The sequence below is a fragment of the Delphinapterus leucas genome, chromosome 7 (assembly GCF_059928025.1).
Source record: "Delphinapterus leucas isolate spDelLeu-1000000601 "Yukka" chromosome 7, BTC_Dleu_Yukka2, whole genome shotgun sequence".
Classification (NCBI taxonomy): domain Eukaryota; kingdom Metazoa; phylum Chordata; class Mammalia; order Artiodactyla; family Monodontidae; genus Delphinapterus; species Delphinapterus leucas.
This window is the reverse complement of record NC_143135.1, coordinates 50,772,947-50,795,612: the sequence shown is the minus strand read 5'-3', so window position 1 is coordinate 50,795,612 and position 22,666 is coordinate 50,772,947. Positions and strand designations below refer to the sequence as shown.

The window sequence follows — 22,666 nt, the reverse complement described above, 5'->3', positions numbered from 1 at the left end:
AGCAGCAGCTGGTAAGAAAGAGATAGGCTCAGGCCTGCAAGAAATGTTCAAGGACAGACTGTAAGAGATCATCACAAAAATGCTCATAAGGACCTGGGCTACATTAACAGGAGTATAGAACCTAGAATGTGGGAGGTGAGCATTTCACACTACTTTGGGCAAGTCACCCACATTGCACAGTGCAGAGGAATCATTTGGGTCATGGCTTACGACAGATCCCTGTCACATGGGGGAGCCCACGTGAGCAACCTCTGGGGGGTGCCGTTTTGAAGAGGCAGAGTGGGAAGGGTGGAGAAGTCATAGGAGGTAGGTGTAGGTGGGGTGGGGAAAGAAGGACCTTCTCTCAGGCAGAGTGGGCCCATCGGGCAAGGGCTCTCCCACAGGGAGAGGGAGAGAGAGAGTCCTTATCCTTGAGGTTCAAAGTGAGGTCTGTCAGTTTTGCCCTATTCCTGCCCAAAGACTAGGGCTGGGCCCTGTCCAGATGAACTCCACACATCTCCAGAGTGGTCCTGGCTAGACCCAGAACCTGTCCCAGGTGACACTCATCTCCCCCACACTAAGCTCTGACCCAGCCTGAGCACCAACCATTATGCCAGGTAGCTGGATTTTCCCAAGAGGCAGAGGACTGGACAGGAAGAGTGAATCTCTCCCACGCTTATCCCCAGTGCAAAAGAAACCTCATGGTTAGGGCAAGGAGGGAGCCCTGACTTGGCCTCCTTGTGACCCGCCCACCCTCCCCATTCCTGCCTTGAACCTGGGTACCAACTGCCCAGCCAGCTTCCAGTTCCTGCAGGCCCTGCTCTCCTGCCCCCATGTCTTTGCCTAGAATGCACCTGCACCTGGATGTTCTTCTCTGATGAAGTGCTTTTCTCAGAAGTCCACCCACTCCAGGAAGCCTTCCCTGATGCCCTGGTCCACTGCCCCAACCACTCAGCATTATCCAGTGGTGTGCTAGAGAAACTTGTACCTGCTCTCAAGAGCCCTCTGTTAATTTTTCAGGAATTTTGCAAGGAGGCTGATATCACATTGGTAGTCTGAAACTGGCTGTGGCAGGAGTATTTGTACCACAGAAACTGGCAATGCTGCAAATAAGGGGTTCCCCTCACCCCCGCACCCCCCGCCGAGAGTCAGCTAAATGGTTGAACTTTCACCAGCGCATGACTGGTCATCGCCATTAAATCCTAAACTGGGGGATCCTGAGGACTGGGACCCCACCTGACTCCCCTCTGCACCCAGCAAAACCAGGCATAAAAGCCAGTTAACTTTAAAGTAGAGGATGGCCTGGGGTCTGGAGAGTGCAGTTATATTCCTCGTATGAGGCCACCACTGAGGCAGCTACGGGGGAGGCAGAAGAGAACAGGTTGGAGAAAGGACACTAGTGTGGATGGTGAGAGCTCGCCAGGCTGTATCCCCAACCTCCAACTACACAACGGGGTCCGGCTCAGCAGGTAACAACACCTTTAGTACAAGTCCCAGCCTCAAACTGGCTCCCAGCCTCCAGATGGGTTTATGACATCAGTTCCCAGACGTTCATCCCTTGGGCTGGGCGTCCTCCTCAGAGCTGAGCCCACAGTGGCACTCAGACCACTCCGACTCATCGTGGGAACCTCTGGCTCAGCCCTGACTCCTTACCAGCGTCCTCTGGTCAACCTGCGACCCTGTCCCTCCCAGGTAGCTCAGGCACAGGCTTGGCTGTGTGACCTTGGTTAAGTCACTTTCCTCTCTGGGCCTGTTTCTCCACTTGACTTGATTAGTCTGGAGCCCAGCCTAGGTACCTTGGCAGGCACAGCCAGGTATTTATGTGGGATTCAGGCCAGGGGCAGCGCTGGCCCCAAACCCTTGCCTTTCTTAAAACCTTACCCCCCAAATCTCACATACAAATGGTGACTCAGGATGTGGGAACTGCTGAGCTCTCTGGACCACAGAGAACAAACTGCGCCCCTGTCAAATGACAGAGCACTGGGGTCATGGCCCCCTTGACCATCTGGCCTGATTCACTGATGGTCCATATCTGGGGAGACTGTCCCATTTGGACAAGTCTACAGTCCCACCCGACACAAACTGGCACAGGCCCAAGGGGTTCAGGTCCTACAGCCGGATGTCCTTAGTGATTTCACTACCAGGCGGTGTGGACTCTATCTGTCTAGAGTTCTCACTGCTGGCCGAGTCTTCTGTCCTCTTAGTGTCAGTTCTGTTGAACCTACGCAGGCCCAGCCTGCGGCGAAGCTGGGTGGTAGGGGTGGGATCTGTGGGTGGCTTGGCATCCCGAGCAAAGCGCACGAGCCTCTGCCCAGCCAGGAAGTAGAGCACAGGGTCAAGGCAACTGTTGGCGCTGGCCAGCGGCCGGGTGATCTTGTAAGCCATGTTGATGGCGTTGAGGGTGTGGCAGCTGAGGTCCAGTGAGCGGAAGGAGTAGTAGAGGGTGCGGGTGACGTGGAAAGGCAGGAAGCAGAGGGCGAAGACAGCTAGCACCACGGCAATGGTGCGCACCGACTTGCGCTTTGCCCGCGGCAGGCCTCCCGTGGTCCCGTGGGTTGGCTTTAGCAGCCGCCGAGCCATGAGCACATAACAGACCAGGATGATGGCGAAGGGCACCGTGAAGAGCAGGCTCAGCATGATGGAGCTGTAGGCCACGAAGTGGCTGAAGAGCTCGGGTGCCGAGGTGTCGTGGCAGGTAATGCGGCCACCACGTGCACTGGTGGTGACGAAGTAAAGCACGGGTGCCTGGCAGGCCAGCACCAGCACCCACACGGCAACAGCCACCCTGCGGGCGTAGCGGGCCCGGCCCCAGCGCAGCGAGCGCAGTGGACGCAGGACACCCAGGCATCGGTGCACGCTGATGCACGTGAGGAAGAGGATGCTGCAGTAAAGGTTGGTGTAGAAGAGGAAGCGCACCAGCTTGCAGAGCACTGTGCTGAAGGGCCAGTGGTCACCGCGGGCGTAGTAATAGACCAGCAGGGGCAGGGAGGCCGCGTACAGCGCGTCCGACATGGCCAAGTGGAACATGTATGTGGTGGAGGCGTTCCAGGTCTTGAGGCGGCACAGGAAGATGTAGAGAGCCACGGCGTTCAGACACAGCCCGAGCACGCACACCACGCCGTAGGACACAGGCAGTAGCACGTACTTGAAGTTCTCATTGAAGCGGCACTTGTAGCCCAGCTCATCCCCATCCCAGGTGCCATTGATGGTGCCATTCCAGAGGCCCGGGCCTGTGGCCATCGCCCTGAAGGGAAGGGGGTGGTGGGGAGAACGGTCATCAGGACCCAGCAGGGAAGCCTGACACCCCCACCTGACCAGGGCCATGAGGGACCCCAAGTGCCCACAGACTCCGTCGGTTAAGATCTGCCCAACTACGTTCAAGGCTTTTATTGTGTCTGATCTGCCTCTCTCCCTGGACCCAGGGGGCCCAGAACCTTGGAACCCTGGAACCTTAAGGATGCATGAGATCCATGACTGTCAGGATCATATAATTCTAACACTTTGGAACAGGGAGAGGCAAAATACCCCCTGAGGGCCAAATCCAGCCTACCAGTCTGTTTTTGTAAATAAAGCTTTATTGGAACACAGCCATGCCCATCTGTTTACATAGAGTTGAATAGTTGTGACAAAGACCATATGTTCCTCAAAGCCTAAAATACTTACCAGCTTGCCTTAAAAAAAAAAAAATCAGTGACCCTGTTTGAGAACCTCAGGAACACAGAGTTCTAGATCTAGGATTCTGAGCTCTAGAATCTGAGGATCTGGTGGTCCCAAAGGGGTACCATCTGAGATTCACGGAAAGGAGCCTTTGAGGCTGACTGGGTCCACCTCACACCCAGTGCCCACTGCCTGTTTGTGGCCAGTGGGCAGCCCACACCTTCCTGGTGGCATTAGGAAGTTCTTTCCTTTGGCTCAGCTTTCTTCTCTCTGAGGAGGCTCTGGCCCTGTGCCTGGTATTTTGGTATTTGAGGGAGTATTTACAAGGGTCTCCCTCTTCAGTCATTCATTCACCTCTCAGCAAATATTTTTAGGCACTCCTATTCTGGTACTTTCTGCATCTGTAAACAGAAGTTCTGCTCCCTGGCTTATGAGGCTACCAGATGGGGCTGTGACCCTCCTGAAGATTCCAGGGAAGTCTGAGGTGTAGGTGGTAGTGGGGGCATCGGGGGACTTCTGCTGGGGGGCAAATTCAGCTTCTCCAGGCTTGCCCAGCTTCTCTTCATGCATCATCACTACCTTGACCTTCTCCTACCTTGTCCCCAGTGAGCATATCTGATGCCTGACCACCCAGACAGTGAGCACCTGGAGATCAGGATGCCACCTTCCTCCTCTCCCCACCCCTCCAACGTGACCAAGAGCTCTGTCTCAGACTATCTCAGTCTGGAAGGCAAAGGTGTGCCCAAAGGTCTGAGGAGGTAGGCTGGAAATCATAACGGGAGTCCCAGAGGGGTAGGTTTGGGACAAACACAAAGAATAACTTTCTAATAGTGTGAAGGGGCAGGGGGAGCTGACATTATTCAAGCCCCACTACTACTATGTGTGCTTTATTCATGTGACTTCATTCTATCCTTACAACACGGTTGTGGGAGCCAGGTTGTCATGCCCAGGTTTCCGATAAAGAGGCTGAGACACAGATTATTCAAGTAACTTGGCCCAGGTCACAGGCTGGGAATAGGCTGCAATTCCTATCTGGGTCCATCCCACAATGGAAGGGGCTGTAGGAGGAGGTAGTGAACTCTCTGCTAAGGGGGTGTGCAAGTATCTCTCTAGCAGAGTCTGCAAAAGGACTTGTGCCCTATGTGTGGGTGTGTCTGGGATGACAGAGAGGACAGATGTCGTGTGTGTCCTCCCCACCCTGAGAATCTGGGGCTGTAAAATCCCTTTCATTTTGGAACCTGGGGTCCTGAGAGGCTGGGGCTCAGAGATTCTGCGGGGCCGGTGACATCCACTCCCTTAGACACTGAGCTTCTTGCCCAGCCTGGTCTCCCAGAAGCAGCCTGAGGCCCATGAAGTTAAGATTAGGGGGGGCTGAAGGACAAACTGCTCCCTCAGCTTCCTTCTTTCCCCATAACCCTCCCCTTCCCCCATCTTCCCTGCCTCATATCGTCAGCAAAGATGCTACCAGGAGGCAGGGAGCCTGCACTTGTGACCTCCCTCCCACGGACACAGGTTCCTCCCCAAGGAGCCGGGGCAGATCCAGGGTGAGGAGGTAGGTATGGGGTTGGGGTGGGGGGCGCTGGCAGGGCCAAACTGCTGGGACCCCTCTGGCCTGGGGCCAGGACTCAGGACCCAGCATTAAAGCACTTCCTGCATCCCACTCCACTCCTTGCAGCCCAGTGTCACCTCCACCCTTGCTGCTGGAGCCACTGCATCAGCCTCCCTGTCTCCAGCCTCAGTCTCCCCAGTCCAGAGGGGTCTCTGGAAAAGACAAAGTCATTCTCCTGCTTGAAACCTCCTGTGGCTCCTGTCTGCTCTCAGGAGAAAACCCAGCTCTTCGGTCTGGTACCAGAGGTTTTCATAATCCAGCCTCTGTCACCAGCCACATCCCCTGTGACCTGCAGTTTCCTGAATGCACCCAATGCTTTTCGCCTCCCAGCCTCATGTTGCTCCTTCAATCTGGGATCCATTCACACCTGTCGCCTCCACCTGTTGAAATTACAACTCTATCCATCAGCGCAGCAAACTCCGGTGATTAAGAAGAACCCGGCCTCTGAACACAGACTGCCTTTGTTCCCTCGTCTGTAAAATGAGGTGATTAACAGAACCTATATCACAGGGCTGCTGTGAGGATTAGGTAATTCGTGTAAAACGTTTGGAGCCATGCCTGGCACACAGCAGGTACGCTGTGTGTTACAAGCTTCGAGGCTCAGCTCACCTGCGGCTTTTTCCTGAAATCTTTGGGGAGCTCTCTCAGGCCAGGGGTGGAAGAGAGAGATAGAAGGTCCTGGAGGCTGTGAAGCAGGTGAGTGTGGTGGACCAGGGGAATGACTCCAAGGCCCAAGCTGGGGTCAGGCCTGGGGACCTCGTGAGGGAAGAGGTCTGAGAGCTGTTTGAGAGGGTGGCTGGAGAGACTGGCCCAGAGGGAGTTTGCATGGAGGAGGGGCCAGGATGCCTCAGGCTCAGGGGTCGGGAGAAGGGGGAACTCAGTGTCAGGCATGGTAAGTGTGAGATGCCACATCATGGACTGTGGGGAAGGGCGAAGGCTGGGACCAGCAGGTCTGGTGCACTGGGAGATGAGCAGGAGTTGCTGGCTCACAGGAGCTGTAGGAGGAGCCTGGAAGCCCGGGTGTGAGACTAAGAATCTGTGGTGGAGTCATTCCCCCTGGGGACACCGGCTTGGGGTGTGCAGCTCTGCCACAGAGCCCCAGAGGACATCAGGTATTTCCTGCCCTCCTGAGGTTCAGACCTCTCATGGGCTGAATCCCCTGGCCTGGTAGAACTGTGGTTCTCAAACTTCCCCCATGAGGTGCTCTGCCCTGCTGGAGACAGGGAGGGTGGCCCCTCTGTACTCCCTGCTCAGGGAGCATCCCCCCCAGCCCCACCTCCCCACTGCTGCTCCGCTCCTGCCCAGGTGCTGAGGCCTGCTGGGTCTCTCCTCAGAGTCGGGGTCAGGGCCCTCATCTTCCCTTCATGGTCAACATCTCATTGCTCTACACAGTTTCTTGCTAATTACTCATGATGGAATCTCTGACACTGATGAGAGGGGCAGAAACTTCCCTAAGTCTCTCATGAACCAAGGGAGCTGCCCTTTCCACCTGTTTTAAGACATCCTGACCTCCACCCTCACAGGCCAGCTGGGGACTCTATCATTGTGGCCCCTGTCCAGACTGACCCTGCCTGTCCTCTCCCTCCACAGGCTGGCCCACCAACCTGTGAGAACATCTTTCCTGCCCCACCCCCTCTGACCAGCCCCTGCTTATGGAGACAGCCAAGTGCCCAGCCCTCTCCATCAACCCTCTCCACTGCCTCTTCTGACCCCTGATGCCCTTAGGGCCTCACTCCCAGCTCCCCAGGACCAGCTCCCGCCTACCTTTGTCCAACACCACTCACCAGCCCCTCTGTGTCCAGTTCTGGCTGGCCCTGCGCTCAAGAGCTCCTAGTGTGGAGGGAGATGTGAGCCATGTAAGTGCCTGCCAGGCTTTCCTGCCTTTGTGTATTGCTGTTCTTTCTGTTTAGAAAGCCTTTCCAGACCCACACACACTGCACTCTATCCTGCCCATCCCTCAAGGCTCTTCTCAAATGTCACCTCATCTCTGAAGCTCTCCCCCTCCATCACTAATCCCCCAGGGCATTCCTCACACCCTGCTGGGAATTTGTCCTTCCACTCTCTACCCCAACACATTCCAGGTGCTCCTGGAGGGCTGGGTCCATCTGATTCCTTTCTCTGGTCCTATCATCCAGCAAGAGGCCTGATCCAAAGCAGGTATGACATGAATGAGAGAATAAATGAATGAGTGAGTGAATGAATGAATGAAGCAAGCACAAGAGCTATGGGAGGCCAGAGGAGGCTAAGCTTTATGATGGTGGCTCTCCTTTCCCTTATTCCTCTGAGGACCTTTCACAGGACAATGACATTGAAGGATTTCTCAGCAGCTGATCCTAGGTGGCCAGGGGTCACAACAGCCCTCCAGGGGCCCAGCTCACCTGAGGCCTGCTCCTGCCCTAGGCAGGCTCCTGGACTGTCTCTCTTTCAAGAGCCCTGCCCTACTCCGGACACATCAGAGAAATGCCAGAGGGAGGGGAACCGGACCCAGGCATTCTGGAGATGGGTCAGCTCTCTGATTCACATTCCTTTACCTCACCCATCTCTGGCTCAGGTCATGGGTCAGTCTGATCAGGAGCTCCTGATCCTAGATCACCACCCTCCTTCACTTTGTAGGAGTCAAGTCTGGGCAGAGCAACTTCCCTGCAGCATCCTCATTTCATCCTTCACCTCATTCCTTGGCAGATGCCGCCATAGAGGTTAAGCTGTTTGTTCAAGGTCACACTGCCAGGAATTGGAAAGATTGGGTTTGATACCCAGGGCTGTCTGGCTCTGAAGCCTGAATTCATCACAGCCTGGGAACGAGGGAGCAGGGCACAGATCCCCTTGATTTACCCCCAGTTCAGTGTATACACATGCACAAGTGCACCGGCCCCAGCCTCCCAGCCTCCCAGCCTCCCAGCCTCCCAGCCTCCCAGCCAGTAGACCCTGCCCTTGCACACCCATACCTGACCAGCCCCTGCTCTCGCTGTCAGGATGCTCAGCGCAGGCTCAGGTTCCTCACTCATGAATGCACCCGCCTGGACCCCTGGACCGAGCTGCAGGGAACTCTGTGGGAAACAGGAAAAACAGGTCCCCTGGCCTGGGGCCTCGCCCAGCTTCCAGCATTTCTCAGGGCAGGCAGTGCCTGGGCTCCTGAGACAGGGAGGTGGAGACAGCTTGGGCTCTGGGTCACAGGAAGTCAGCCAGGCCGAGCCTTCCCCGGGCTGCCTCTTCTGCTCCAGTCTTGGTCTGAAAGAGGCAAAGAGGTGAGCTGGTGTGCTTGTCCCGGTAGGCAGGAGTGTCCTCTGCACACCCTCAACCCCTAGCTGTCCACCCTTAGCTCACATGTTCTAGGGACGGTTGTTCCCAGCCTTCAGGCCCAGGTCCCCTTTCACAGGAGGGTGGCTCTGCCAGGCAGGGTCTCCCCCATACCCTGCAGAGTTGAGCTGAGCCTCCAGTGTCCCCTCCTTTGGTCCTGGTCTGGAAACAGTCAATACCCTCCTTGTCCAGTGTACACTCGACAGTACTCTGGCCAATCTAGTTTAGCTCAAGCTGGGTCTCTATCTGGAATACCCTTCCTCCCTCATCCCACCTCTAACCATTCCTCCACAGATGTTGTAAACACACAAGGACACACACAGGCATGGATACACCTAGATACACAGATACACAGAGATGTACATAGTCATACTCAGATGTATACACAGTATATACACACACACTCTCTCCCAGAGTGTTAAAACAGTCAGGGCCTGGAACAGCCTTTAGAAATCACCTCTGCCAACCTCCCATTTGACAGAGGAGGAAACTAAGACCCAAGGCCTCACGATAAGCCAGGGACAGAGCCAAGAGCAGAACCCAGGTCTGGATTCTGGCCCTAGTTTTATGTCTTGCCTGGAGCTCCTCCCACAGAGCAGGCACAGTGCTTCAGTGAGGGGATGGTGGCCTGGTGGAGGAACGCCTCTGTGTGGTCAGGCCCCAGCAGAACCTCAGACCCATCTCGGAGAAGAACATCCCCTTCCTTTTTCTCCCAGTTTCATTTCCCTGCAATGGGGGAGCGGGGTCTGAGACAGCTGAGCCAGGTCCCCAAGCTGGAAGTACAATGCAAGCATGGGGGAAAGTGGGGAGAGGAGATGGGTGGCTTCAGGAATAGGGCAGGGGGAAGGGGCACTGGAAAGGCCCTGGACCACCGTTTTCCCAGTGCACCTTGCCCCAGGAGTCTCAGGCTGACATTGGCCAGCGGGCTGGTAGCTGTTTGCCAGTCTGTTCTGGAGTCTAGTGACAAGGTGAAAGAAAGAGCTTCACCTTTTCACCCACTCCACCAGGGTCACACCCAGTCTTCTCCTCCTAGGCAGATATCTTCACTCAAAAGACTAAGGTAGAACAACACACATTCTCAAAGCCACTCTCCCATTTCTGAGAAGGGTCTCTACCATCCATCCTTCCAGGCTTCAAAGCTCCAGTATACCCTTGACAACCTCTCTCTTTCCCACCCATGTGAAACCATCACTCACCAAGCCCTGTCAGTTCGACCAATGCAGTGGCTTAGACGTGCCACTCTTCCCGACCCCGTGGTTTTGAGCCTGCATTTCTCCTCCAGACCATTGCACTAGCCTGCTTACTCCCTGCCTCCACTCCTGCCCCTCCTGTCCATCTTTCATACTGCAGTTATGGGTCTTCCTAAACCACACATCTGACCACATACTATGGAGCTCAAAATCCTTCCATGGCTCCCCATTGCCCTCAGGTTGACATCTAAGTTCCTGAGCCTGGCACTCAAAGCCCTGCTGATCTGGTGCCTGCCGTCCTCCACACCACTCTCCCTCTCCGCCTTCACCCTCATCTTTCTGTCTCCAACACAGCAAAAGCAGTCCCATGGTCATATCTTTGCTTAGGGATACCCTCCCTTATCTTCTAACAGCTATGTCATAACAAGAGTTGAATGCTTTCTCTGTGCCAAGTTCCATGTTAGATGGCTCCATCAACCTCTTCTCGTTTAGTCCTGAGAATTTCAGAGAGGTTGAATGACCTCTCCAGGGTCACAGAGCTAGCAAATGGCAGAGCAGCCCCCGTCTGTCTGACTTTAGGAGCTATGCCCCTGACTGTAAGCAAATAAGGTAGGGGTTCCCCAGAGAAAGAAAACCAGGCATGGCTTTCTTGGCATAAGAGAAGCCATATTAGGCCTAGGATTTAAGCCTGGCCAAAAATGCTTGCCCTTGAACAGGTCTCAGTAATTAATGATCTTAAGGGCAAGAGAAGTAGCAATAGCAAATACAATAAATCAGTTGTAAAGATTCCCAGCTCTGTTTCAATGGTAAAGATTAGCCTGGAGCACTTTCTTGAGCAGTTCTGCAAAATTGAACCCCCCCTTGAGGGCTCAACCACCAGATCAACTGGAACCTGAGGAATGAGGATGATGACCTTTTCTGACTTGAGTCCTCAGTCAACTAAAGCTTAGACCCTGTCAACCTTTGCCCCAGTTATATGCTGAGTTCTCTGCTCATATCCCTTGCAAGTGAATATTCATGTACCCTTAGCTTAAAGCTCCCCCAATTTTGCTGTTCGGTGAGACACTGCTTTGGGAAAGGTCCCCGGTGTTCTCCTTACTTGCTGCAAGTAGTAAGTACTTCCCTCTCCCGCTCTTTGGCTGGGTTATGCCTTTTGGCTTGATGCCCATGAAGAGGCGAACCCAGTTTTGGGGTAACTACCTCATACCCTCCAAAGCCCGGATCCTCTCTTCCAGGAAGCTCCCTGACCAGCCCTCTTTGAGCCCCACAGTTTTGCCTGATTAATTCTCCACCGGAGGGAACGTCTTACTGGCAGGGCCCAAGATCTACTCTTCCTGGTAGTTCCCCATTGTGAAGCAGCCATGATGGTTACTGTACCCATCTTACAGTTAAAAAAAAAAACCCATCAAGGCCAGAAAGGGTAGCCCAAGATCTCACCCAAGGTCACCAATAAGCCAAGGGCAGAGCCAAGCCTAGGATGCAGACGGACTACCCTCTCCCTTAACCTGGCTCTGCCTCTATCCCACACTGGGTCTTTCTCCCTGTGGTCCCAGGCTAGTGACCCCAAAGCCAGGAGGAGTGACTGGGGCAGTTCCCAGGCTGGTTGCAGAATTTCCAAGGTGGTTGGACAACATTCCAGCTTCTCCACTAGGGTGGCTCTGGAATGTACTGCCTGCTCCATACCCACCTGGCTGGCCCTGTCCAGTTTGACAGGGGAAAGTGACCCATCACCATTCTGGAAACTCCTGCTGCCTGCCTCTGCTGGGGGTGGAGTGCTGTGAAGGGAAAACAGAGGCTCTGGATCCAGAACACCACTGAGGGGCAGGGGAGGGCACTGGGCAGGTGAGAGATCCCAGTTCTGCCATTCCCAGCTATAGGATCTGGACAAGCCTAAGCTCCACAACTTAACTCTCAATTTCCTTGCAATCTAAGAACAGTACCTGCCTCGTAAGTTTGTCGAGATAACTAAAGGAGATGATTTAGACTCATTTTGTGAAATAATTAAAAGAGATATGATTTTAGCACGTGAAGAAGGCAGGGAGGATGGGGGTATCCCAGGAAGATAAGAGGGGCAGGAAACCCACAGGTATTATGGGCAGAGAAGCAAAGTCACAGCCAGACTGACCACAGATCAAGGTTCCCACACTGAAGGCTATCCTCAGAAGGGAGGGCAGCTTAGGGACCCCCAGCAGGACTTACACCCCACCATACCCTATCACCCACTCACCCTTTACAGGGGCTGCCATACCTACACCTGTCCCTGTGCGGGGCACTTAGGGACTCTGAGGTGGGTCAGACCCTTCCGTGATCTTGAGGAGCTCACTGTCAAGGCTGAGGGTGGAGGGAAGAGGACGGGGGAAGAACCAGAAATAGTCAGCGACAACTTAAGGTGATGAGAGCTGAAGGAACCAAGAGGGACGCTAATGGGAATGGGGGGCGGGCAGTGATCAGGGAAGGCTTCCTGGAGGAGAGGACACCTGCCTTTGAAAGATGGGTAGGAGTCAAGAGGGTGGAGAGAGAAGAGGAGCAGAGTGAGCAAAAACTGGGGCAATATGTTTGGGAAACTGTCAGTCATCCCTGTGGCTTGAGGGGAGTAGAGAGGGCAAGGCTGGGTTGGAGGATAGGAAGAATCTTGGAAGTCATCCTCTGCCCCCTCCCAAATGTCCTCCATGCGGCTGAAGGCCAATAGGTCCCCAGCCTTGTCTGGTGTGCTTTCTGCCCACAAACACTGGGGCTTGTCTGGGGAAACAGCTGAGGGCTAACCTCAGATGTTATCAGCAGGTGTAGTGTGAAGCCTCTGCAGCCTCCGCTGGAGGCCCTGGGTCTCTGTAGCCCCTTCTGGAATCTCTCTCCCCCTTGGGAGCCCTCAGGATCCTGACCGTAGGAGCCACCCACTGGGGTTGAGCTCAGAGCATCTGAGTGTGTGGGTCTCAGGTCAGCTAGGCTGGTCCTCCCACCTTACAGATCAGGAAACTGAGACTCCTGAAGAGGAAGGGCCTTATCAAGGTCTAGTCTTCTAATTTTCAGTGTGGGGTTGAGCACCCCCAAACCCACTCCAGGGCAGGACTCCAAGCCATCTGATCCACCTCTGAGCACAGCCCCGCACAGTTGCTAAACTGAACAAGTTCAGAACCACAATGCCCTGGACTCCACCCCAACCTATCACACTCGAACGTCTCCAGCCGTACTCAAGAGGCAAGAACCCTGGGTTCAGGCTCCAACTTGGAACCATCCATGATGTGCAATCTTGGTCAAGTCAGTTCCACTCTCTGAGCCTCAGGTTCTTCACTGGTCAGACAGGGAGAATCACTGCTACATAAGACAGCTCATGAGGAATGAGCAAGACAAGGGGGCAGGTGGGTGCTCCGTGGGGCTAGCAGATCATGCACTGTCCTAATGTGGAGGCTGCATCTGCCCATCTTGGCAAAGAGACCCCGAACACTTCTCAGCAGGGGGTCTTACCAGGTGACCTAGCAGAGGAGGAGGGGTCATGGTCAGAGGAGTCAGGGAAGCCTCCTAGAAGGGGCCGTGATCAGGTCTGTGGAGAAGCAGGAAGGGTCCAGTTTCGGAGGAAAGAGGGAGAATGGAGACCCCAAGGTAGAAAAGGGACAAAAGTGTTGGCCAGAATATACGTGAGCCTGTGATTCTGATTGTCTCACTCAGAGTGCTTCCAGGATTTGGAGTTCATTGGTTCTTACAGTCCAGTTCCAGGAGTCTCTGGTTCCAGGAGTGAACGCTAAATGTTTCTTCGCTTCTGTTATTCATTGCTTCTGATAGCTTTGGTTTTGAGATTTTCAGAACCACGGGAGTCTAGACTCTCAGAGTAACACAATCATAAATTGCTTTCCCAGGAGTCACAGTGTCTCAACAAACACTTGCTAATACCCCCATATGCCCAACCTCGGAAAGACCCTGCAAACCCAGACTCAGATCAGACTCTGTCAGGCCCTTGAGGAGCTCCAGTCCGGATTGGGAGAAAGACACAGACATGGACCAAGTCCGCTTGAGTGATTGAGCCATGACTAAGGGAAGCCCTGGGGAGGAATCCAGAGTAACCTCTAACTGGCGTGGGGAGGTAGTCAGGGAGAGCTTCCCTGAGGAGGGGTCATTTGAGCTGGGACTTGAAGGATGATATGGAGTTTGTCAGGTAGACAAAAAGGTAGGAGAGCACTGAAGGCAGAGGGAGGAGCACGTGCAAAGACGCCGTGGTGTGACAGCGTGGCCTGTCGGGGGAAGACTGGGGGGTCATGTGAAGTTGGAGTGGAGGGTTAGGTGGCACAGAATGTGGGAGGGCCTGAGGTCTCACACGGAAAGGCTTGAAGGCCGGGCTGAGGCCTCAATCCTGAGGAAAATGAGGAGCCCTGGCAGGGCTTAAGCAGGGAAGGACATGGTAGGAGGTGATCTTTGCAAAGATGGTGCCACATGGAAGTTGGATAGGAAAGGGGGGTCAGAAAGGAGGGATCGGGGGCTTCCCTGGTGGCGCAGTGGTTGAGAGTCCGCCTGCCGATGCAGAGGACACAGGTTCATGCCCCGGTCCGGGAAGATCCCACATGCTGCGGAGCGGCTGGGCCCGTGAGCCATGGCTGCTGAGCCTGCGCGTCCGGAGCCTGTGCTCCGCAACAGGAGAGGCCACAACGGTGAGAGGCCCGCGTACCGCAAAAAAAAAAAAAAAAAAAAAAAAAGAAAGGAGGGATCAAGAAGGAGACTACACACATAATGGTCCGTTGAGGGGAGCTGATCCCTTGGCCCTGGATTTCCTTGTGAGATGGAAAGCATCCTTGCTGGCCCACAGCCCAGCCACAGCAAGACTCCTCCCACAAGCTGAGGCTGGGGAGATTGGGCACTCACCAGGAAGCTGTAGCAACACCAGGATCCTCCCCAAGGCAGGGGGAGAGGAGAGGAGAGGGCCCCAGGAAGTCTGAGGGAGGCCCTCCTCCCATGCTTCAGTGCCCAGGCAGTGTCATTGTCACTGTGATGACAGGGCACCAGGGTGGAGCACCAAGGAGGAAGCAGCTGCCCAGAAGGGCCTAGGTTGCCCACCTTCCCAGCAGGGACTCCAGCTACTCACTGGACCAGACACAACTCAGTCCTTGGAGATGGCATGACAGAGGAGTAGAGGAACCCCTCTGCTCAAGAACCAACTGTATCTCTCCATGGAGCAAGATCTTTCTCTTCTATTATACACCTACTTTCACCTGGTCGTTCATTTCCCAAACACTCACTGGCACCTTCTCTGTACCCAGCCTGTGCTGGGTGATGTGGACAGAGAGAGACAGTGGGCCCGGCCTGACCTAGTCCTGCAACTGACCTCTAGGATGAGTACAGAGGTCAGGGAAGGCCCCCATAGCCAGTCTCCCAATGGCTGGGAGAGGCCAGACCTGAGGACACAAAGGCAGGCCTAAGAGGAAGGTGTGGGTCAAAAGGTACACCAGACAGACCCACAGAAGGAAGCTGGGGAGAGGAAAGATTTCACCGGGGTAACTGCACCCCCTCTCACCCAGATCAGCAAGGCTTCTCCAGCCCTGTGGGCAGCCTGAGCAGATACTATCTTACCAGCAGCTGGGTAATCAGGCCACAAGCAAGAACTGAAGACGTGTTTTCAGGATGGAATTCAAACTTCCCTCAGCCTGAAAACTAGAGGACCTGGCCTCACCCAGATGGGGCTTCTGTCTTGAATGCGGAGGGATAAGCTAGGTAGGGCAGGTAGGCAGGAATCCCAGCTTTCATCAGCTTTGTGACTTTGGTCAAGGTGCTCTCTGAGCCTTTATTTCCTTATCTGCAAAATGCGAGTAATAATTCCTCCCTTACAGGGCTGGTGGACGATAAAATGAAGTACATTTATAAAATGTTACTAGTAAGCTGTCTCTGCAGAGAGGGCAGGGAGAGGAAGGCTGTCAATAGTTAAAATTCCAATAACTAGCACGATCCCTCACTATTGCATTTGTGTTCTTGTATCGTCTTCAAAATGCATTTAGGTCTGTAAGTATCACGCGCCTCCCCTGTGCATTGCATTTTACAGCTTACAAGGCCCTTTCCTAGACACTGTCTTAAGAATCCTCATAGCAACCTGCATCCGAAGACACAAGGACCATCATGCCCAATTTACAGATGGCAAAACTGACACCTAAAGGGGCACAGTGGCTCCTCACAGCCAGGAAAGAAGCCAAATCAAAGCCTTCACGGGGTCACCTATGAGGACTTGGTGATGTTCTCACACTCTTTTAGCTGGTCCTTGGAGGATCCAGAAACCTCAAAGCTCTGTGCACCCTGGGCAGGAGGAGGACAAAAAAGGAGGGGCCATAGTCTCACTTTGTAGTCCAAGCTTGGCAACCATTTGTGAGTGTCACCCACCGTGACACTCCAACCCCTCCAACCAGACCCCAGGACAGCCCAAGGTAAGACGAAGTGGAAAGTGATAAGCCTTTCATGTCAGCTCTCCCCTCCCCCCAGCCCCACATATTCTCAATTCAAGACTTCACTGGTCCTGGCCTCCTTTTAGAGGCTGGCAGGGCAAGAACTGTCCCAAGGTCACCCAGCGTGTTGGGGGCAAAGCTGGGATGAGATCAATTTCAAGTCTCCTGGCTCCTACTAGGGGAGGGAGAGTCCTAACTCTCCCCAAATTCCTCAGCAAGAGCATCTGAGGACTCAGAGAACTGTTTGGCCAAGGGGACAAGGGCTCCAACTTTAAATAATGCTTGGATGGTTCTGGTGTCAATCTCACAAATGCCCTAAGCTTCACGTACTCAACACTACTCAATCCATTCTCCACGCTGCAACCAGAGAGATCTTTCTGAAATGCTGTTCTGACCATGCCCTGCTCACAAAACTTCCAAGGCTCCCTATTGCCTTCTGGATGAAATCCACGTTTTCAGCTTGTGCACTCTGAGTCCTGTAGTGCCCCAGGACACACTGTTCTGACAATCTGTGCACCCATTCTGGTGACCTGATTCTGGTTTCCCCTTCTTTGTAATGACGTGGAGCTCCACTGTAGACAGGCTTTCACTGGGGAAGCTGGGGACAGGGGGCAGGGGTTAGGGGCTGCTGCTGCTCTCCCAGTTTAGCTCAGCACTGTGCAGGGTCCTGGCAACACAAAAATGAGTGAGACCCAGTTCCTGCCCTCCAGGGGTCCCCAGACCTTGGGAGAGGGAAGGAGGAGACAGACAGAGACCGTAACAGTCCAAGTGGGACCAGGACTGCAAGAGCACAGAAGAGGCTCCAACCCAGCTGGGGGAATCAAGGAAGGCTTCCCAGAGGAGGGGGCATCTGAACTGGCCTCCAAGGCTGGGTAGTTCTCCAACTGAAGAAGATGAGAGTAGGAGGGCAGTTCAGGCAGTGAGTATAGAATATGCAATGGTCCAGAAGCAAGAAACTGACTACTGTGCACAGCAGCTTACATGCATTTACTAGAGGGTGAAGAGTCAGGCAGGAGAGGTGGCTGGAGAAAGTAGCAAGGACCAGTTCTCAGGGGCCTTAAGTCCCAGGCCAAGGGGCTCAGGCTTAGTCCAGTGGAAGTCCTGTGAAAGTTTAGCCCAAGGAGGAGAATGATTGGGATTTGGGTTTCAGGAATTTCCCTCCAGGAACTGATCTCCCCACCCCCAAGCATTGAGCCTGCCCAGGAGGATATTTGTGTTGAACATGACCCACACACCAGCTCAACTGTCCTCATGTTCCACATCATTATTACTCCCCCTTTACAGACGAGGCCACTGAGGCTCAGAGAAGGGACATGCCTTGCCCACGGTCACAGTGTACAAGGCACGAAGGAGTATAGCTCTCTGGGTCTCCAGAGAGCTTTTAGGGGGCTCTGTTTGCTCAAAGACTCTCTTTCCCAGCCGCTCCCACCAATAGATAGCTGAGACTTTATCTGGGCCCCACCCTGGCCCTCAAAAGCTCCCCATTATTCCAGCCTAGATCCCAAACAAAGTGGGCACTTCAGGCTGTGGGCCCAGGGAAGCTGCGGATGCATGATGAAAGGAACAGTTGCCATCAGTCCCACAGACTCCAAACTGGCAGTTCTGGTTCGCAGCAGGGCCTGGCCCTTGGGTCTGGCTCCCGGCGACCCCAAGCCTGACACCTGCAGCCCTAGTTGGGGTGGGGAGAGAGGGAACTGTCTTTCTCCTGACTGACCCTTCGTACCGCAGCCTGCCAGATTAAAACTGCCCTGACAGAGGGTTAACTGTCCTTCTAGGCCTCTGCTCTGGCCCCCCCAAGTCTTGCCGATGCCCAGGCGAGGTTGTCCCCCAGAGCGCCCCTGGAGGGAGGGGGCTCAGCGGGCTTCCAAGGCTGGCCTGTCTCTGGCTCTGGTCCCACGCTGCCGGGGCGCCCACACCAGAGCACAAACACAAACAAGTTCCACAGGTTCAGCAACTCGACCCCGCAGGGGCGCACTCACTCACCCAGTGACAAAGACTTTCCCAAATACGCGGACGCACATTCAACCGGGTATCCGTGCACGTTCACCCGGGTATCCGTGCGGGTATCCGTCCACATTTCCCAAGATCGAAGCTCCAGTGGAGACCCAGCTCTACCACGGACCTGCCGGAGCGCTCACACCGGCCGGGAACCGCGCCTCCTCGGCCAGCTCCGCGCGCTCCGCTCTGCCTGCCCGGTGCCGGCTGAGCCGCCACCGGCCGCGTATCCGGGCCCGCCCGCCGCCGTCTCCTCGTCTCCGGGCCCTGCAGGCGGCCCGCCCTCACCTCGCAGGGCGCTCGTCAGCCCGCAGTGCCCCGGCCGCGACTCCCGGTTGCCAGCGCCAGCGTCCAGTCGCCGCGGCGGGGACCCACGTGCCTGAGAGCCCCGCCCGCCCCGCCCGGCTTCCTACCCTGCTGGGTCAGGCCGGGGGCGGGACGGACTCTGGACAGACCCAGGCACAGCCATCACCACCTCCCGTCCCGACAGACACTCCGCCAGCCACTTGGGGACGCTGCCGGGCGATAGGGCCGAGGGGTCACGGAGTCCGCTTCGGGTGCTGCCCGGGGAGGGGCTGGCGGCGACTGTCCTACCGCCTGGGGACCGAGGCTCCCTGGGCTTCCTCATACGGGATGATGAGTGGTTTTCAGAGACGCTAAAGTTTTGCAAAGTTTGGTATCCTTGTGGCCCCTGTCACTGCCCACCGCGAGACCTTCCCCGAACCTGTGTCCACTCTTCCCAGGCACCTTGCTCAGAGCACTCGCCTCCTATTTCCAGGAGGAAATCCGGGCATTCAGGGTTCTGACTCTCCAGCTCTGGAGAGGAGGGTGGGGGGACCCTCCCCTGTGCTCTCTGTGCTTAATCTCAGCCAAGAAGAGTCGCTAGAAATTTCCTGAACACTCGGCTTGTTTTGGTCATCTTCAGCTGCTTCCCTTGAGCTGTCTTCTCAGACGACTCCAGACACAGACGTCACTCCCTTCTCTACCCTCAACCCCACTCCCATGGCTCCTGTGGCCAGGGACCCTATGTCTGTCCCTCTCCTGGACTGTGAGCTCCAGGAGAGCAGCGACCAGGCCTGTCTGCCTTCTTCTCACTGGTCCCAGAGGTCCCAGGAGTTGTTCAATACTTGTTGGATGTTTGAATGGATGAATGAATGAATGTCCCTCTCTCTCTCATTCTGGTCTAGGCGTCAGGAGTGCATGTTCTGGCTCAGCTTCAGCACTGACTCTGGGAGACCTTGACCCAGTTCCAGCCCCTTTCAGGGCCTCCTTTTCTGTGAATTAGAGGCAATTACACTCACCCTCCCAACAACCAGTGACCTTCCATGTATGGCTTTAGACAGTCAGTGTCTGGACCAGTGCACAGGAGGTCTGTTTCTGTGGCCAAGGAGCTTGCCCAGGGCCCTGGGACCTTGAGTCCTGCTGGGCTCCACATCAGCTGACTGGGGCCTGGCTGCAGCCTTGCCAGGAGTGGAAGCAGGGTAGACACACAGTCCTGTGTGGCTCAGCCGCCTCGGCAGTGCCCCAGGGACCTTCACCCGGGAGACACAAAGGCCTCTTGTCCAGCCTCCTCCACCTATTGTCCAAGCTGGTCCATGCAGCTTCTAGGGGGCTAGGAATCTCTGTGGCCCCTACTTATGGAGTCCGGGCCTTGGGGTCTCAGTGTGGGGAAGGCCCCCTGGACACTGGAGGCCTCAGCCAGCCCCCTTCTTGCCCCTCCCATCAGCCCTCTACTGTAACTGCTATTTAGGTCCAGAGAAAAAATTCCTTTGTTACCATTATGCGGAGCCAGGGCTCCGCCGCAGCCTCCAGTCGACTGGAAGGTGGGCAGCCCAGGTTCTGCTCCTGCTCTGGTCAAGTCCCGTACTTTACAGCAGAAGAAACTGCATCCCTGAGAAACACAGGGTCTGAGCTACCACAACAGGTGACTTAGGCCTGAGGCACAGAGGCAAGGGATTTGCCCTTGAACACCACAGCCTTGAGTCCCATCTTGCCTCACCTCCTTTGATGCTTCTCTGAGCCTCAGTTTCCTCTTCTGCAAAATGGCAATAATGACCCCTTTTTCAGTGGCCCGTCTGGTGTCCTTTTTTCAGGGTTTTGCCCATCATCCCCAGTGACCTTGGTTCAAAGGGTTAGGATTCCCCTCTAATAAGGGGCTGGAAGTCTAGGTCTCCTGACATCTTTCCCTGACACTCATTACTGGGCTTTGGAGATCATCCAGTCCAGCAGGCTCCAAATCCCCCAGCTGAGTCTCCTCTACTTAGGGCAGCCTGAGGAGCCCCCATCCCACTTCAACCTGAGCTCCTTTGCTTTTATCTTTGTATTTACTTACATTTTCTTGTAAGAGTTTGATGAACCATGATCCGGCTGGGAACTGAGGCCCAGCGAGTCCCATAGCAAGCCCCACACAAGGCTCCGTTACAGCTGGGTGGAAGAGCATGCAACCAAGCCAAGTCGCCACGGCGGGGACCAAGGCGGGCTAGTGGCGAAGGCCCAGACACGTAATGGTCCCCACGAGGAGGGGGGACCACGAGAGGAAGCAGGGAGCAGGGCTCCATTAGCAGCAGCGGGTCAGGATGGGGAGGGCAAGCCCAGGAGTGCTTCTCGCCAGGCATTAGGAGGCTTCCTGCCTCTCCAACCCTGAGGAGGCATTTGGCTCTCTCAAGACTTCTCATCTTCCCTCTCTGACTGCTCTCATCTCCCCTGAGAAAACCCACTCTGAGAATTTGTGCTGGGGGTGGAGCCCCGGCCCCGGCTCAGGTCTTGTCGCTCAGCTGGGACGTGACACCTCCAAGCCCTCCTTCACAGGTGCCATCACCCCCTTTATCCATTGCCTGCCTTACACCCTCTGGTGGCCACCACCACCCTCAAGATAAATCCTGGCTCTGCAGGCTACCACACCAGGCCTTTCCTCCCCCCCACCTCCCCTCCTGCCTCTGCTCCAGTCAGACTGCAGTGCTGAGTCCTCACTCGCCTCCTGCCTGGCACTTGCAGCTCCCCCTGCCTGTGCCCCTTGATGCTTCTCCACCCTTGGCCCTTTCTCCTAACTCCCCACCATGGCTCCTCTAAGTCCCAGCCCAGGTGCCCCATCAGGTACCTCCCTCTGTCACATCACTTACCACAGTCTTATCACTGTCGATATCTATCTCCTCCTCTAATGGGGATCTGCTTGAGGGTAGGGCTAGGGTCCCTCCTGTTCACAGTTAAATGTCCAGCACACAGCACTGTCTTTGTCACCTGGGCAACCTCAATGAATATTTATTGTATGAGTAAACGAGTAAGAACTCTACTGATCACCTTCTTTGTGCTTGTCATTGTCTCTTTTTTTATATAAATTTATTTATTTTTGGCTGCGTTGGGTCTTCGCTGCTGTGCGCGGGCTTTCTCTAGTTGTGACGAGTGGGGGTTACTCCTCGTTGCGGTGCGTGGGCTTCTCATTGCAGTGGCTTCTCTTGTTGCAGAGCATGGGCTCTAGGTGCGCGGCCTTCAGTAGTTGTGAGTCGCGGGCTCTAGGGCGCAGGCTCAGTAGTTGTGGCGCATGGGCTTAGATGCTCCACGGCATGTGGGATCTTCCCGGACCAGGGATCGGACCCATGTCCCCCTGCATTGGCAGGCGGATTCTCAACCACTGCGCCACCAGGGAAGCCCTAGTCATTGTCTTAAAGTATCTAATTTAATCTTCACCAGAACCCTAAGAGGTAGGTGTTATCTTTATCATTTTACATATAGGGAAACTGAAGTGCAGAAAGCGGAAGTGAATGTCCAAATCACACAGTGAGTCTGCGGTAGGTCTCCTGGCCCTGAAACTGCAGTGGGCTGGGAAGGAAGGCCCTGCTGAGTTCCCGGAGTGATGACTGAGCCATGGCACTGGGACCCACGCTGCAGCTCTGGTTACACAGGGCTGGGCTGGCTCCAGCAGCCTTGTCTTGCTAACTCTCTGGACTGCTGCATTGGCCTGGACCATCCCTGCCTCCCTCACCGACCGGGAACTGTGCTCCTCAGATTTCCAGGGCAGGGGCCAGGCCTCTGATGTCAAATGCGGCCTGGAAGCTCTGGCTCTTGGCATGCCAAGATGCTGGCACCCAGGGGAGGCAGCCCCAGAGGCAGGAAGCCTGGTCCAGGCCTAGGCAAGCCTCTGTTCTACCTTTCTACTAGCAGGACCAGCTACATAATTTGAGGGACCCAGGGCAAAATGAAAATGCAGGCCCCTTATTCAAAAATTAGTATGAATCTCAAGATGGGATAGTAGAGCATTAAATCAAGTACAGGGACCTTCAAAGCATGGGTCAACGCCTGTGAAGCCAGTCCTATCCTCAGAACTTGGTTCCTTCATCTGTCAAATGATGGCCACCTGGCCAGGCAGTGATAAGGATGAGGTGGGAGATGTAATCAGGAGTTTCAGTGAGCAGCACGAGGTTGGGTAGGGGTCCGTGTGGCCATCATTTGTTGTTTACCTCCCACTAACTAGCAGACCAATTCTTGTCAGGAGCTTGATTCCTCACACAGTTCCTTTTCATGAACTAAAA

General features: G+C 55.0%; 1 protein-coding gene across 5 annotated transcripts in view; it reads right to left on the bottom strand.

The window, feature by feature from the left end:
* Positions 1-1,287: 1,287 nt before the first annotated feature.
* The window catches only part of P2RY2 (purinergic receptor P2Y2), a 35,302-nt gene continuing 13,923 nt past the window's right edge, over positions 1,288-22,666 (bottom strand). The window contains exons 1-3 of one of the 5 annotated variants that reach the window (XM_022593759.3): positions 18,429-18,609; positions 8,191-8,473; positions 1,288-3,223 (exon numbers count right to left, since the gene is read on the bottom strand). In XM_022593759.3, the coding sequence (XP_022449467.1) occupies positions 2,089-3,219 (1,131 nt within the window). In that variant the 5' untranslated portion in view covers positions 3,220-3,223; positions 8,191-8,473; positions 18,429-18,609 and the 3' untranslated portion in view covers positions 1,288-2,088. The other 4 variants (XM_022593754.3, XM_022593755.3, XM_022593758.3 and 1 more) reach the window with 4 other exon arrangements.